This window comes from Coenobita brevimanus, chromosome 68, assembly GCF_032717465.1.
Source record: "Coenobita brevimanus isolate Jiangsu-jjx chromosome 68, ASM3271746v2, whole genome shotgun sequence".
Classification (NCBI taxonomy): domain Eukaryota; kingdom Metazoa; phylum Arthropoda; class Malacostraca; order Decapoda; family Coenobitidae; genus Coenobita; species Coenobita brevimanus.
In genome coordinates this window covers 23,800,087-23,815,131 of record NC_137021.1, presented here as the reverse complement: position 1 = coordinate 23,815,131, position 15,045 = coordinate 23,800,087, and the positions used below count along the sequence as shown (strand labels likewise).

Below are 15,045 nucleotides of genomic sequence, written 5' to 3'. Positions count from 1 at the left end.
TAGTCTCATGTCAGCCGTCCATTCTTCTTACCTCCCGCCTTCCCTTCACCTCTCCTCCGTCTCTACAGCTGTGGGCCATTGAAGCATCACAGGAGTGGCAGCCCAGGAATAACTGACCTTCCCTTTGTCCTCTCTCTTTCGTGTGTGTTGGGGGGGGAGGGGGGCTTATATTCTCGTTGATTTAGGGACGTACTAGCATCTCTTCTCTAATTATTTATTTTGCATGATGTTCCTATAGAAAGCTTAAGTGCCAGATCCATGAATAATGTGACAAGGGAGATGTAGAAGAGACTGCCCTTAACCAATGAGAATATGAGCCAATGATGTGCAAAGGTGGTGGGGGGAGGGAGAAGGCTGAAAAGAGGGTATGAGAGGGATGGGCAGAAGTTTAGGGAGGGCCAGATTATTCTTCCTCAGTCGGGATTTTCGAGGTTGGCCTGCCAGCAGAGAAATCGGTTTCCCCATCTTGGCCCCGTCTCATCGCTTCTTGCTCCTCCTCCTCCCAGCTTTTTACCTTTCAAATCCCCCACCTAGCCAGATCCTGTGGGTTTCCTTCCCCAAAACTTCCACTAGGAGTGAAGTGACCCTGTCTCACATCCCAGCCAAGATGGTGGTGGTGGAATGAGCAGATTGAGTCAGCAAGGTCTGGAGGTTTTATGGCAATTCCATTAACAAGTCTTAGTACAGTAGAGCCACACCAAATAATGCTTTGCATTGACAGCTCAACGCCTGAGTTCTTGGCTTTTCAGTAACAATGATAATTTTAGTAGTAGTAGTAGTAGTAGTAGTAGTAGTATTAGCATTCCTCATTATTATTATTATTATTATTATTATTATTACTCATTATTATTATTATTATTACTCTTATTATTATTATTATTATTATTATTATTATTATTATTATTATTATTACTCTTATTATAATTATTATTATTACTCATTATTATTATTATTATTATTACTCTTATTATTATTATTATTATTATTATTATTATTATTATTATTATTATTATTACTCTTATTATTATTATTATTATTATAATTATTATTATTATGTTTAATGAATCTGGTGATGATAATGATTATAATGATGGTGATGAAATAACTTTTTCCCAAAATCCGGTCATCGCATGAATCTTAAATTCTTTTTGGCCCACCACCACAAATAATTGCAAAATATATTTTTATAGCCTACCACTGTACATCCTATATTGCTTATAGCAGTGGTTCTCAAAGTTTTTAGCCTGCAACACACCAAATAGTGTATAAACATTCGTGACTCCCATCCATCCCCAAATTCCAAACACACACACACACACACACACACACACACACACACACACACACACACACACACACACACACACACACACACACACACACACACACACCACACACACACACACACACAAATGTTCTTAAGCATCGTGCAAACTCAGAAATATTTGAATTTTCTGAGAATTAGCTATGCATTACTCAGAGACTATAAGCCTGGTCATGCGCACCAATGGAGCTTAGGAAGAAAAAGTACTGTACAGTATATGTGGTATTATGGTATCATCGACATAGTGAGGAGTGGGGGTTGGGAGAAGGAGAAATGCCCAAGGGATGTTACTCTCAAAATACTTTAAATTATGCTGCCAGACTTAAATTTGACAGATGCAGTAAAGTCTGTACATATAAATGACTAAAAGCATTAGACCTATTCTACTATATTCATTCATTTTTCATTCATTGCCAGACGCCATGTATCCCAGACGGGGTGGCCAAGGGCTTAGAGTTAATTGTTTTACAGGGAGGGGCACTAATCCTCCACCAACCCCACTTGACGTAGGGATGCCAACAGCATCTGGTGTTCCCAGGCGGTCACCCATCCAAGTACTAACCAGACCCAACGTTGCTTAACTTCGCTGATCGAACGGGAAGCGGTGTACTCAACGTGGTATGGCCGTTGGCATATTCTACTATATGCGTCATTGAAATTCCTCTCACGACCCATCTTTGTATCATGGCCCATATAACGATAACCACAGACCTAGGGGACTCTGGAAACAGTGATAGAAGGCTTATACAAAAGTGTAAGGTTATGGCAGATTACGTCAAGGTTCCTGAGTTGCCTACCAATGAGAGTTATAGCATCTTGACAGAACATTTAGTTTATTGCCAGTTTTCCAATGGGCTCTTCTTTTATATCTAATTAGTGGTCCTATTAAGTCTTTCATGAACTCAGCACACAACTGAGATCTTCACAAGACTAGAAATCTTGGTCTAAGGAAAAGAACCAGCTATATCAACCATTGGGAAATTCTCTCAGCCCATGTCTCGTTGGAGGATTCAGAGGCCATTCCACCCACATCTTGCTGATTGCAAAGGTTTCAGTATTTAATTGTATCAGCATTGGTCTGTCTGACCAGAGAAGTTAATTTATAAATTAGCCTGGAGCCAGCAGCAGTATTGATGCAAATTATTACATCTAAATATAGAGAATATTAGGGTGTAGCACGAAAATACACTGCATACTCACTTCACTCCAACTCATTCACTGCATTTTTTAATTATCTCTATTCTACAGAGACTGTGCTCTTGAAATTCCACTTAATTTATTTTCTTGATTCCAACCCTTAGGTTTCTTAATCATTCCTACATCATGTGAATATTTTATGGCTTCGTTCAGCATTATCTTCAAAATATTGCAGTTGTAAATTTTTTTATGTGACATATTCTGAAGAATAGAGATAATTAAAAAATGCAGTAACTGAGTTGGAGTGAAGTGAGTATGCAGTGTATTTTCGTGACAGGGTGGAAGTGAAGTTAGCAGGGGAGTGAAAGATAAAAATGGTAGATTACTAGTGGAGAAGGGAGAAAAAGTGAGCAGATGGAGAGAACACTTTAAGGAATTGTTGAACGTAGAGGATGGTAGTAATGCGAGTATAAGTGGCTGGGGAATGTCTGGGAGAACGAGGGAGGTGAGAAGACAGGAAGAAATCAGTAGGATAGAAGTTGTGGAAGCAATGAAGAAAATTAAATCGGGGAAAGCCCCAGGAATTGATGCAGTGTGTGGTGAAATGCTGAAGCATGGGGGAGAGATAGTAGTAGAATGGATGTGGAAGATGTGCAGATTGGCCTGGGAGGAAGGTAGAGTCCCGGAGGATTGGAAGTCAGGTATAATTATTCCCTTGTACAAAGGAAAAGGGGAAAAAGAAGTGTGTGGTAATCATAGGGGCATTTGTCTTCTTAGTATAATAGGAAAAGTGTATGGTAGGATACTTATAGACAGAGTTAGAGAAAGAACAGAGAAATTAGCTGGAGAAGAACAGGGAGGCTTTAGGAAGGGAAGAGGTTGTGTAGATCAGATATTCATTCTTAGATCTTTAGTGGAAAAGTTTCTAGAGAAGGGAAAGAAGTTGTATGCGGCTTTCATGGATTTGGAGAAAGCATATGACAGGGTGGATAGACAAGGATTGTGGAAAGTGTTAAGAATATATGGAGTAGATGGGAAGTTGTTGAATGCTGTGAAGAGTATGTACGATGGTGCGAAGGCTGCAGTGCGTGTGGATGGTGAACTAAGTGAATTTTTCTCTTTGAAAGTTGGTTTGAAACAGGGATGTGTCATGTCTCCATGGTTGTTCAATCTGTACATGGATGGGGTAATAAAAGAGGTACAAGGTAGGGTAGTGGATGCTGGAGTGGCCCTGGTGAGAGAGGATAGTATTTGGAAATTCCCTGTACTGTTGTTTGCAGATGATACTGTGTTGTTGAGTGAAGACGAAGGGGAGCTGCAAGGCTTGGTGGATGAGTTTGAGAGAGTGTGTAAGAAACGGAACCTAAATGTGAATGTAGGGAAGAGTAAAGTGATGGTCTTTGAGAGAGGTGAAGTTAGTGAATGTTCAGCGAGGTTGGATGGTGAGGAATTGGAAAATGTGAGTACGTTTAAGTATTTGGGTAGTGTGATGAGTAAGGATGGAGGTTTGGAGGGTGAAGTGCTTGAAAGGGTACAGTAGGGAAGAAAGGTTGCTGGTTCCTTGAAAGCAGTGATAAGAAACAGGGAAGTGAGCATGGAAGTGAAAAAGTTACTACATGACAGTATTGTGATACCAACTCTAATGTACGGAAGTGAAGCTTGGACATTGTTGGAAGGACACAAGTCAAGAGTGAGAGCAGTGGAAATGAGTTATTTAAGAGGAGCCTGTGGAGTCACGTGGAGAGACAGGCTGACGAATGAGGATATAAAGGAACGTTGTGGTGTGGATGTGGATGTGATAGGAAGCGTTAGGAGGAATACACTGAGGTGGTTTGGCCATGTGGAGAGGATGGAGGGTGAAAGACTGACGAAGAGAGTGTATATGAGTGAGGTGGAGGGGGAGAGAGGGAGGGGGAGGCCGAGGATGAGATGGAGGGATGGGGTGGAGAGGTATATGAGAGAGGGGGGGGTGAGTTGGGAGCAGGGCAGTGAAATGGCGGGGGACAGGGCGACTTGGAGGCGATTTGTTTGTGGCCACCCCAAACGGGATTGAGGCGTCTGGCAATAGATAGATAGATAGATAGACATTCTCACTTACCATTATAATACTGATCTAAATTCACTCTGTCGCTTCCTCTCATGGGAAGAGATTTGGAAGAAAAATCTATACCTTCTGCCTTTTAATTAACCCATCCCATCTGGGTATCATGTATACATGTCCTCCCAGGGCTGTCCAGGTGACACTATACATGATTTTGTGTTTCGCTGCGTTGATTGAGAATTCTGCGGGTTATTTCCACCACACGCAGCCACTGGCAACCTCTTGCATGCATCTGACTCATGCACCAGTTGCCTGCATACCTCCGTCATTGTTAGACCTAAGCAAAACTTTTCCCTGTGTCCAGATCCTCGGCTGAGTGCCCACAGCCACTGACTTCAACTCTAATGAAGTCCAAAGGGCAGAAAAGTAAAGGCCTTAGTGATGGAGCGATCGGAAGAGAACTCAAGGTGACATTATCACTAACTCTTAGTGGAGAAAGTGAGTCTTCTTCTCAGGAAAGTGACTGCCATAATGAGTGTCAATATTTATGTGTAGTGTGAGGAGGGTGGAGGATGTGACTTCTCCAATGTGCACCCATCATTTCCCCCAGTATGTTCATCTACTGTTTCCAATGTGGGAATGGTTCAGAGGGTATTGACGATCCCAGAGAAAGGAATATTTAGGAAGGATAAGGAGATGGAAGAGGAGGCAGGGTGTGGAGAAAGGGAGGAGGTGGAGGAAGGGGGGAGGAGAACACGAGGTGTGTCGAGCCTTGCACTATCCCTCTGTCTATTTACGTGAATAATGGAAGCAGAAAGTTTGTTTCATGATGAAATCAGTGCCTTATCCTTTACTGAAAGTTTCCATGCGTGTATGTTATGATGAAAAAGTACAAATCACAGGAAAAAATTGTTATAGTGGTAAATATAGTGGAGTGGAGAAAGGGAGGAGGGAGGAGGAAATGCGTGCCTCACACCATGGCTCTGTCTGTCTACTTGAATAATGGAAGTAGAAAGTTTGTTTCATGATGAAATCAGTGCCTTATTTTTTAATGAAATTTTTCGTGTGTGTATATTTATTATGATGAAAAAGTCTAAATCACAGGAAAAAATCTGTTATAGTGAATAATACAGTGTTTCCAATTATGGACAGTACGCTTATAACTATTTTGTTGACAATATTTTTCTTAGGTTTTATGTAGGAGTAGTAGTAGTTGCAGTAATAATGACAGTATTTGTAGTAGTATTGGTAGTAGTAGTTGTAGTAGTGGTAGATGTAGTAGTAGTAATAGTAGCTGTTGTAGTAGTGGTTGTTGTGTGTTAGTATTAGTTGTGGTAGTGATATTTGTAGTAGCAGTAGTAATAATAATAGTATTATTTGGAGCAGTTGTAGTACCCAGACTTCTAGTCGCACATCGATGCCAGAATCAAGAGACAATGCAAGCCAAACATACATCTCCGTGTGTGTGTGTGTGAAATAGAGAAAGAGAGAGAGAGTGTCTGTCTGCCTGTCTGTAAGGCAGAGTGCTGGTGAGGCGAGCAGGCAGCTGCCCTCAAGGTTGTTGGTGTGGTTAAAGCAGTGGTTCCCAATCTTTTTGGTCCTGTGGCCCCCCGAGAAAATTATGAGAAGCTCCATGGCCCCTATATAACTCAGATCGTATATTTATATATTTTTAATATTTGATATTGTGCAGAAAACGGTAATTACCCCAATATACTTAAGGCTAAACTATCACAGTAAGGTATATTTCATACTTGATATCTGTCAGGTTTTACTCAGACCAAATACCTTATAATATATTACCAATAAGGCCCATGGCCCCCCTGTCAATGTCCCATGGCCCCCTTGGGGGCAATGGCTCCCAGGTTGGGAACCGCTGGGTTAAAGGCTCTAAGCAGCAAGTACAACCGATTACGCAAAAATTTTCACGTAAATGGTGTTTGTGGTGGATTTTGGTCTTCTAGAAGTGTTATCGAAGTGTTGTTGTTGAGGACTAGTCTAAGCCTTGGTTGTATCACTGAATCTCTGCCATGCATACGGCCACTGGCAAAAAATATATATATATATATAAATTGCCCACTTTCCCCATACACTCACTCTCCCTACACACAATTCACAGACCAGCTGATGCAATCATCTTGAAGTCGAAGGATTGGTATTATGACACTTTTTTTTTTTTTTTTTTTTTTTTGGGTTAAGTATTAATTGATATATGAAGGTTTAAAAATGACGATTTTCACGATTTTTCTCGAGAATGCCCGGCCGTGGGAAGCGTTCGTTTGGAAGATGTGCCGGACGGGATGTGTTAATAATGACCAACTGTATCCTGTTATTAGTTTTCAGTGACTTCTTTAGCATTAATGGTCTCGCATCTCTTGCATATTTTACAAGAGTACTCTTCCTCTTGTAATTATTATCCTTGCTTTGTCATTTAGTAGTCTGTTTTTCACAAGCTTGTTTGTACACAATTTTAAAATCTCTTTAGAGATTTTAAGTTAGTGATGATAGTTGCACTGAGGAATTCTTATTTGCTTTTTTGTTTCTGTACTCGTATATTTTCTTATTTTGACTCGAGAGTAGCACTGAGTGTTACACCATTATGGGGTATGTAAGCCAACTCAAGTTTAGTCAGTAACATTGCGAATAATCATTAAAAGTTTGTTTTTCAAGTGTGAGACTCTGAACATACAGGTAAAATAATAACCATCGCCATCGGGTGTGTAATTCCATACGTCAACTGGAAACTTGTATGTTCTGTACTAAATGTTCTTATAATTATGTACTCAATACTGATTCTTGAAATCTGTATTCTTATACAAAGTGATTCGTAAAAGTCTTTCATGATTTTCCGAGCAGACTCCTGAAATAATCCTATGATATAACTTCTGCTGTGAACATACTCTAATTGTAATAGTTTTCCATAGACAGGTCATTAAAATATAGGAACTGAAAACTGGGTGTATACCTGTTTTGACTTCATTAGCTCAGACTTGGAAGTTCCTGTGAGTATGCAGTGTATCATCATGCATGATCAGAACATCTAGCCATTAACTCTGACACATTACTTAATACCCGGTGCAAACTTGTAATATCACCGAACCACTTCGATCTCTCAACTGTTGTTTGTTTAGTGGTTGAGTCACTGAAGTACAAATATGGCTGTTTATGATGGCCCCAGACGAAACGTTCATGACGGTTCAGTGTGTGTTGGGGAATGATAGTTATTGTGGGCTGGATCATATAGGCCGTACAGCACCTCCATTAGTGTCTGCCTAGGTTGACACTGGAAAGCGGTGGTTTTTATTTTGCACCCTCTTAACCCTTAGCCGCCGGGGGGTTCTAAGCAGTTGCACACTCCTCCCTACGGGGGATATCCGAGATTTTGGAAAAAAATACCCTTACTTCAGACCCTTATACCTCACAAACTATAATAGCTAGAAAATTCAATTAGAGTTCATAAGACTCATCAACTCTTGCTCTTTCCAATGAAGGTATCCCGAGGTCTCTAGGTGGTCCCGCCGACGAGTAACGATGAGTTGATGACGAGTGGTTTTTCACGTTTTGGCACGCAGCTCCGAGCGTACTCCACTGGCAATGGCCTTGGCCCGGCCGACTAGCATTGGCAGCACTGACTGGAGTGGAGATTGTAACACTGCACTTGTGTCCTTGGAATGCAGAATATTCGTTTTTTCTACTCCTTCTTACTCACTGCCGTGAAAATGAGTCATCACCTGGTTCATGGCTCACCCAAGGATTTACTGCCCACACCACCATGCCACTATGCCTTGTAAGTATGCGGGAAAGGAAATATCTCGTCGTTTTTCTTACTTCTTCCGTAAATAATCATATTTCTCCTTTACTTTTACACTTAGAACTGCACTTTACATAACGATTACGTGTAATTGCACTTTGACAAGTAAGTGCTGTTGCTCTTTCACACATGATCGTAGAGTATGAGGTAATTATTTGTACTGTAAATCAGACTGCTTTGTGCTAATCAGGGTTATAGTGAAAATCATATACATGTTTTACACAACTAACATTACTTGTACTTCATATCTCAGATACACTGATGCTGATATTTGGCACAATCCCCCTGAGTATTGAGTTAAATAATTTAGGTATAGCGAAGCAGATATTAATCACTGTGGCCTGCTCACAAGTGGTTTGCTTTCAGGTAACAGGTAGGCAAACTCAAGGTATATCCAATAATTTTCGAACCAGTATTGAATAAAGAGTATCAACTCCTGTATTGCACTTACCATAAATCCCTTATATGCACTTGTAGAACTTATAAAAGACTTATATCTTAGCACTTTCTATAATTCACTTACAATATCACACATTTCACTCATCTATGTAAATACACAAACTTCTGCACTGCTGTACACTATTTACACTTCCCCACACACCTGCTCAGTACTCATACCACTCCCGAAGGGCCTGATTGTGGAGATTCTGCCCTTAGAGTGGTAGGCTGAGGTGTGGGAGAGCGCTGGAGGAAGATACGTCGGCAAGCAGGCGGCGATAGTGTGGGGGAAATGGCTCTGCGGCATTTTTATCCGCAGATGACCGACAGGTCTGCATCGCTTTCCCGATGTCCTGGGTCATCTTGCACCTCCTCATCGCAGAAATCATCACTCTCGTACACTGTCCCTTCCTCCTGGAGAAGTCGGAGAGCCCTCTCGGACGTCGGAGGGAGAGTAGGGGTTGGAGGGCGAGAGAGCTCATTCTCCAAGTCATAGTTTTTTTCTCCTCAGAGGACGTATTCTAGTTGAGTGTACGAGAGGAGACAATATCGTCAAGAGCATGTCCTATGGCACTATCACTAAGCCCTTTGCATGGCACTAAGGGCTGAATTTTCGCGGGGGTAGATGAAGCGATTGGCCCTTCATGCAGTGGGATGGAATTGGACGATGTCAAGGAAGATGACATAGCTCCTCTCGCTACTACTGCCGAGCACAAACTGAACCGCGCAACTGCGGGGTACCTGGGGGGCCTACCTACCCCGTAGGCATCGCAGAAAATGGTCTCGCGCTCAAACAGTGGCGGGAAGGTGAGTGCGGTATATCAAGTCAACTGGTGGCCCTCCGCGCCCTGAATCCTGTCGTGCATACACGTCAGCCAGCAGATAGGGGTTATTGCCATTACATGATTCTACAGTGACAGCTTAAATACTACTTCAGTCTTCATTTACCTGCATCTCATAAGGTGTGAGCTGCATTTTTTCCTTATAACCGTAATATTGCTGGATGATATTATCCAGTGTACGATGCTAGATGCTGTTTTCAATCCATGGGTCTTATATCTGCAGGTTTATTTTTCGGGGACTGATAGATGTGTACAGTCATTATGAATATGCTGACATGCACCTTGCTCTTAGTGTATCAGAAGGGAATGTGGCAGAAGCAGTATGATTGTATGCAGAGTGTTTCCCCATTGAAAAGTTCCCATCGTGTCTAACATTCCTCACGACTAATCGCAGGTTGCGTGAAACAGATTCATTTCGACTGCATGTAGCAAGATGAGGACGACATAATGATCAAGACTAGTTTACCACAGATGTATATGTACTGGTTATAGTTCATGCTGTCCTTATTGTGTTCTGAGTGTGTTGCTATGATAGTGGAAACCGCAGACCACTGTGTGCAGATGTCTTTATAGAGATGATTCGTGCCCATTTCATTACCAAAAGGTATAGTCGTTGATAGTAGCTGATTATCCCAAAAGAGTGGAATTCTGCCTTTAGTTTTTGAGATATGTAGACGACTCCGTGTTTACAATTACAGTAAGTGTTGTTCACGGATGAAGCAACTTTTGCATAACATCAGGTAATTAATTCCCACAATGTGCACACATAATCAAAGGAAAGTCTCTGTACATCAGTACTGTAGGCATAGCACACAAGAAAAGATTTTCTTTCAGTTATGGACAGGCATTGTTTATGTTATCAACCCATTTCGGTTACCAGCACGGTTAAATGGTGATGCTTACAGGACATTCTTGGATGAAGGCATCTCATAACTGCTAGATGATATCCCACTTAGGACTCGAGTGAAATATGGTTTATGCTTGTTGGAGCTGCAACACATCAAGCATCAGACTACAGAGTACCTTAATGAGGCTTATTCCAATAGGTAGATAGGGATTGGTAACCCAATCCCATGGCCTGGTGGATCAACAGATTTGATCCCTCTTGACTCCTTAATGTGGGGTCATCTTACAAGTGTTCTGTATAACACGTAAGTCCAGACACAAGATGAACTGTGGCGCCAAGTCTGTAACGTGTGAGAGGCGGTCAGGCATACACCAGATGTCTTGGAACGTGTCAAGCACACGCTGACTAGACGCTAGAAGGCAGTTATCCAAGCTGGTGAAAGGCAAATTAAACACTTGTCATAAGTCTGGACAAAGTGGAAGTAATGTAATAAACTCTACGGATTTACATTCCATTTTATAGTTGTGTGTGGAAAACTATTGCGATTACGACTATGTTCAGTAGAACAACTGTACATTTGAATTGTCCCAGGAAGTCATTCTGCATTTTATAAAAGGCTTTTACGAATCACCATGTATAATTTAATTTTATTTTCTCTTATACAGCTGAGCTCAGAAATTCCTATAATGTAGGCTTGAATACTCAGTATTTGATGGCACAGAGGATATACATAAGTATCACTACAGCCTGATTTACTGTGATTATTTTCCAGGCAATTTACTTAAATGTACAATTACTAATCACATACAGCTCTTGTCACATCCTATACAGTGTGCCACCCACCATAACACAAAGGTGCAGATTCAGAAATACATAACCATGGTGTGTCTGTTGGCCAGGGAGTCTGTGTGGGACTGGTGATGGGGGCTGCTGTAAGTCTAGTTTTTGGTTTAGGCTCCTTCGTCATTGGTATCAAGCCGGAACTCTTACCTACCTCCACATCAGCATGTCCCGTCAACCTTTCCATCCCTCAACCCTCGGAGAATCACCCAGTCAGGTATTGGGATGACTTCCTTGATTTGTACTGAATATTCAGACATTGCATAAGCCCATGAATCCAGGATGAAGACTAGAATGATGTATAAATGAGTATCTGCCTCATTTCACTGAGAATGCTGTTCATATTTCTCTCACTTCTGTACTTTTTTTTTTTTTTCTGCATTCAGGATTTTAGATCACAAAATCCTGGGGAGGGGAAAAAGAGGTTAGACCGATGGTGATGATGTGGATGATGATTGAAATGAGAAAAAAGTAATGAGGATTGGTAAAGAAGTGTTTAGGTAAGTCACTTGCAGTCCAAAACGAAAGGATATCGACCTAATTATGAAGCAAAGAACGGTTTACGGATAGTAATTATGGTAAACCAGTCAACAAGAGTAAAGTTATGGTGTTTGAGAGGAATTAAGTCACAGAATGTACAGTGAGGTTCGATGGTGAGGATATGGAGAATGTGAGTGCATTCAAGTACTTGGGTAGTGTGATGAGTAAGAATGGAACGTTGGGGGATGAAGTGAGTGAAAGGGTACAGCAGGGAAGGAAGGTTGTTGGTTCACTGAAAGCAGTGATGAGAAATAGGGAGGTGAGTATGGAAGTTAAGAAGTCACTGCATGATAGTATTGTGATCCCTACCCTGACGTACGGAAATGAGACGTGGACCTTGCAAGTGGGGAACAAGTCAAGGGTGAGAGCAGTGGAAATGAGTTACTTGAGAGGAGCATGCGGAGTGACATGGAGGGACAGGTTGACGAATGAAGAAGTGAAGGAACGTTGTGGAGTGGATGTGGATCTCGTTGAGAAGATTAGGAGAAATACACTGAGGTGGTTTGGACATGTGGAGAGAATGGAGAATGAAAGACTGACTAAGAGGGTGTATGTAGGGGAGGTGGAAGGAGGGAGAGGGAGGGGTAGGCCGAGGATGAGGTGGAGGGATGGAGTTGAGAGGTACAGTATATGAGGGAGGGGGGAGTGAGTTGAGGGGAGGGTAGTCAAATGGTGGGAGACAGAGCAACTTGGAGGCGTTTTGTCTGCGGCCACCTTTTGCGGGATTAGGGTGTCGGGCTATAGGTAGATAGATAAAATAGTCAACTTCATATCCACAAGACACATTAACATGGCATAAATTTGTTCCTGCTACTACCATCCAACCAAACCTGAATAAAACAGCCTTACCATGTGATCATTATGAATGAGAGCATAAGCATTTCGCTGGTTCTTTACTGCAGAGTGGAGGAGCTGGGGTACCCGGTGAAGCTGCTGGCTCTCTCCTACACACAGCTTGGGGTGCTGGGGATGATTGTGACACTCGTGGTGGGCGTAACCGTCAGCCTCGCCACAGGTCAGTCGTCTTTCCATTTACTGGTCTCTTTAGTAGTGTGGTAACAACCAAATCCATTTTACGTCCTTGAAGGTGTAGGGGTCGAGGTTAGGAGAAAGTATTCCAAAGGATTTAAAGGATGAGGGGCAACCTATTTTTCCCTTTATGGCAATACATGTTTTATATATATATATATATATATATATATATATATATATATATATATATATATATATATAGATAGATAGATAGATAGATAGATAGATAGATAGATAGATAGATAGAGATATATATCATCAGCCGTTTCAGTATCCACTGCAGGACCTACCTGTCCCAACCAAAGTTGGGACGATACAGCCAATGTATCTCTTCCAAGTGGCTTAGGCTGTCTGGTAGAGACTGTATGTAGGGTGTGAAGTGTTTGTAAGTGTAATTGTAGTGTTGGTGTGGCTTTGGATGTGTGTGTAGTCTGTGAACCAAGTGTAATCAGCCCATGCAAGCCGACTGGGTGCAAGCATACTTTTATAGTAAGCGACACTGGTTCAACCACAGCACCCCTTATGTCTGCCAAGCAGTACGTGGCCAGGACAGCACTCCCAAAGTTTTTTACTCTGGCCAGGCGCAAACCCTCGCTCTTTAGTGTACGAAAACGCACACTTTACAGAGGCTATATATATATATATATATATATATATATATATATATATATATATATATATATATATATATATATATATATATATATACTGGGTTCATGGGCATATATAATCTATCCTCTCTACACCTAAGTCAGAGGGGATGTCCTATGTAATCAACCCCTCTTACTAATCAGAAAATCCACAAGAAAAGCAAAGTTAATCATGCAGTAACTCTCAAAACACAGTTTACACCAAAAATGCACTTATTTCAAAAGCAGGAAAGATTAAACTGCAGGTAATATTTTATTTATTTATTTTTTTTTATTTATACCTAGGCTGGTTTCCCCAAGAAAGGAAGGTAGCCGGGACAGGACAACAGACTCGCAATGCATTTATCCAAACACACACCTTTATTTGTACCTTAGTCCCAACAGGAGATGGGTCAGATCCTTACTGCACTACACCCCACGAGGGTCAGCTCAGCAGTGTAATTAGTGACATTAGCAGCAGGGTCCAACAGCAGAGCTGGTTTACCCCTGCCACATCATAATGGACTTATCCCTGTATCCACACCTGACCTGATCAGCTGATCAAACCAAATGTAGAAGAATATCCCCTCAGGGCTTGTCACCTTTTATTCATTCACAATTTCTCTCCAATCATTCCTATTAGGTGCAGCCACACTTCCATGCTCAACAGACATCCCTCTTGCATCTAGCACTCTCTTCACACTGTCCATCCATCCTATTCATGGTCTTCCTCTCAGCATTACACCTCTCACCTCCGATCTAGTTATCTTTTTCACCAATTGCTCATCATCCATTCTCTCCATATACCCAAATCATTGCAACACACTCTGCACACTCGATCAGCCATTTCCCTCATAACTCCAGTTCTTCTTTACACTTCATCACTTCTCACTCAATCCATAGATGTTACTCCACACATACTCTTTAGACACTTCATCTCCATTACATTCAAACTCTTCCTCTCTGCTACACCCAAATTTTCATATTTCAGCCCCATATAACAGTCTTCACCAATACACCCTCATACAGCCTTCTCTTTACATCCATTCTAAGTGAACAACATCTAAACACTTTTTTTCATTCCTTCCAGCACCTTTCCTACTTCATTCATTCTAAATTCACTTCTACATCTATTTTTCCATCCACAGCAACATGTGACCCTAAATACTTAAAACAGTCTACCTCCTCAAGCTACTCACCATTCAAAACTATATTCATCTCCTACCATCTACCAACCTCGTAAACTTCATCACTTTACTCTTATTCTCATTTACTCTCAATTTCTTCCTTTCACACACCTTTCCAGACTCCTCTACCAACTGTTTCAATCTCTGCTCTGAATCAGCGACCAGTACAGTATCATCTGCACACAGTAGCTGATTCAGATCCACTCTACCATCAGCATTCATCAGACTCAAACCATATCAATATTAACCCCTTAATCGCAGGGCGTCACTTTCTTGATGCTTGGGAGCAAGGGATCATACCGTGGGGCGTCACTTTTGTGATTCTGTGTTATTTTGAATTCGCCCGGGCTTTCAAGTGGTGGCTTGTATCATCTATC

The 15,045-nt window shown here is 41.5% G+C and overlaps 1 protein-coding gene and 1 non-coding gene across 2 annotated transcripts in view; one reads left to right on the top strand and one right to left on the bottom strand.

Annotated features, from left to right (window-relative positions):
* LOC145405864 (sodium-dependent multivitamin transporter-like) overlaps positions 1-14,002 on the top strand; it is a 124,410-nt gene extending 110,408 nt beyond the window's left edge. Inside the window, exons 11-13 of the mRNA XM_080277120.1 lie at positions 11,340-11,497; positions 12,723-12,835; positions 13,878-14,002. Coding sequence (XP_080133246.1) covers positions 11,340-11,497; positions 12,723-12,835; positions 13,878-14,002 — 396 coding nt within the window. The remainder of the gene's footprint in view (positions 1-11,339; positions 11,498-12,722; positions 12,836-13,877) is intronic.
* On the bottom strand, positions 1,838-1,956 carry LOC145405950 (5S ribosomal RNA). Its single transcript, XR_013898486.1, has one exon. It is a non-coding gene; the product is annotated as a 5S ribosomal RNA (ribosomal RNA).
* Positions 14,003-15,045: the final 1,043 nt, after the last annotated feature.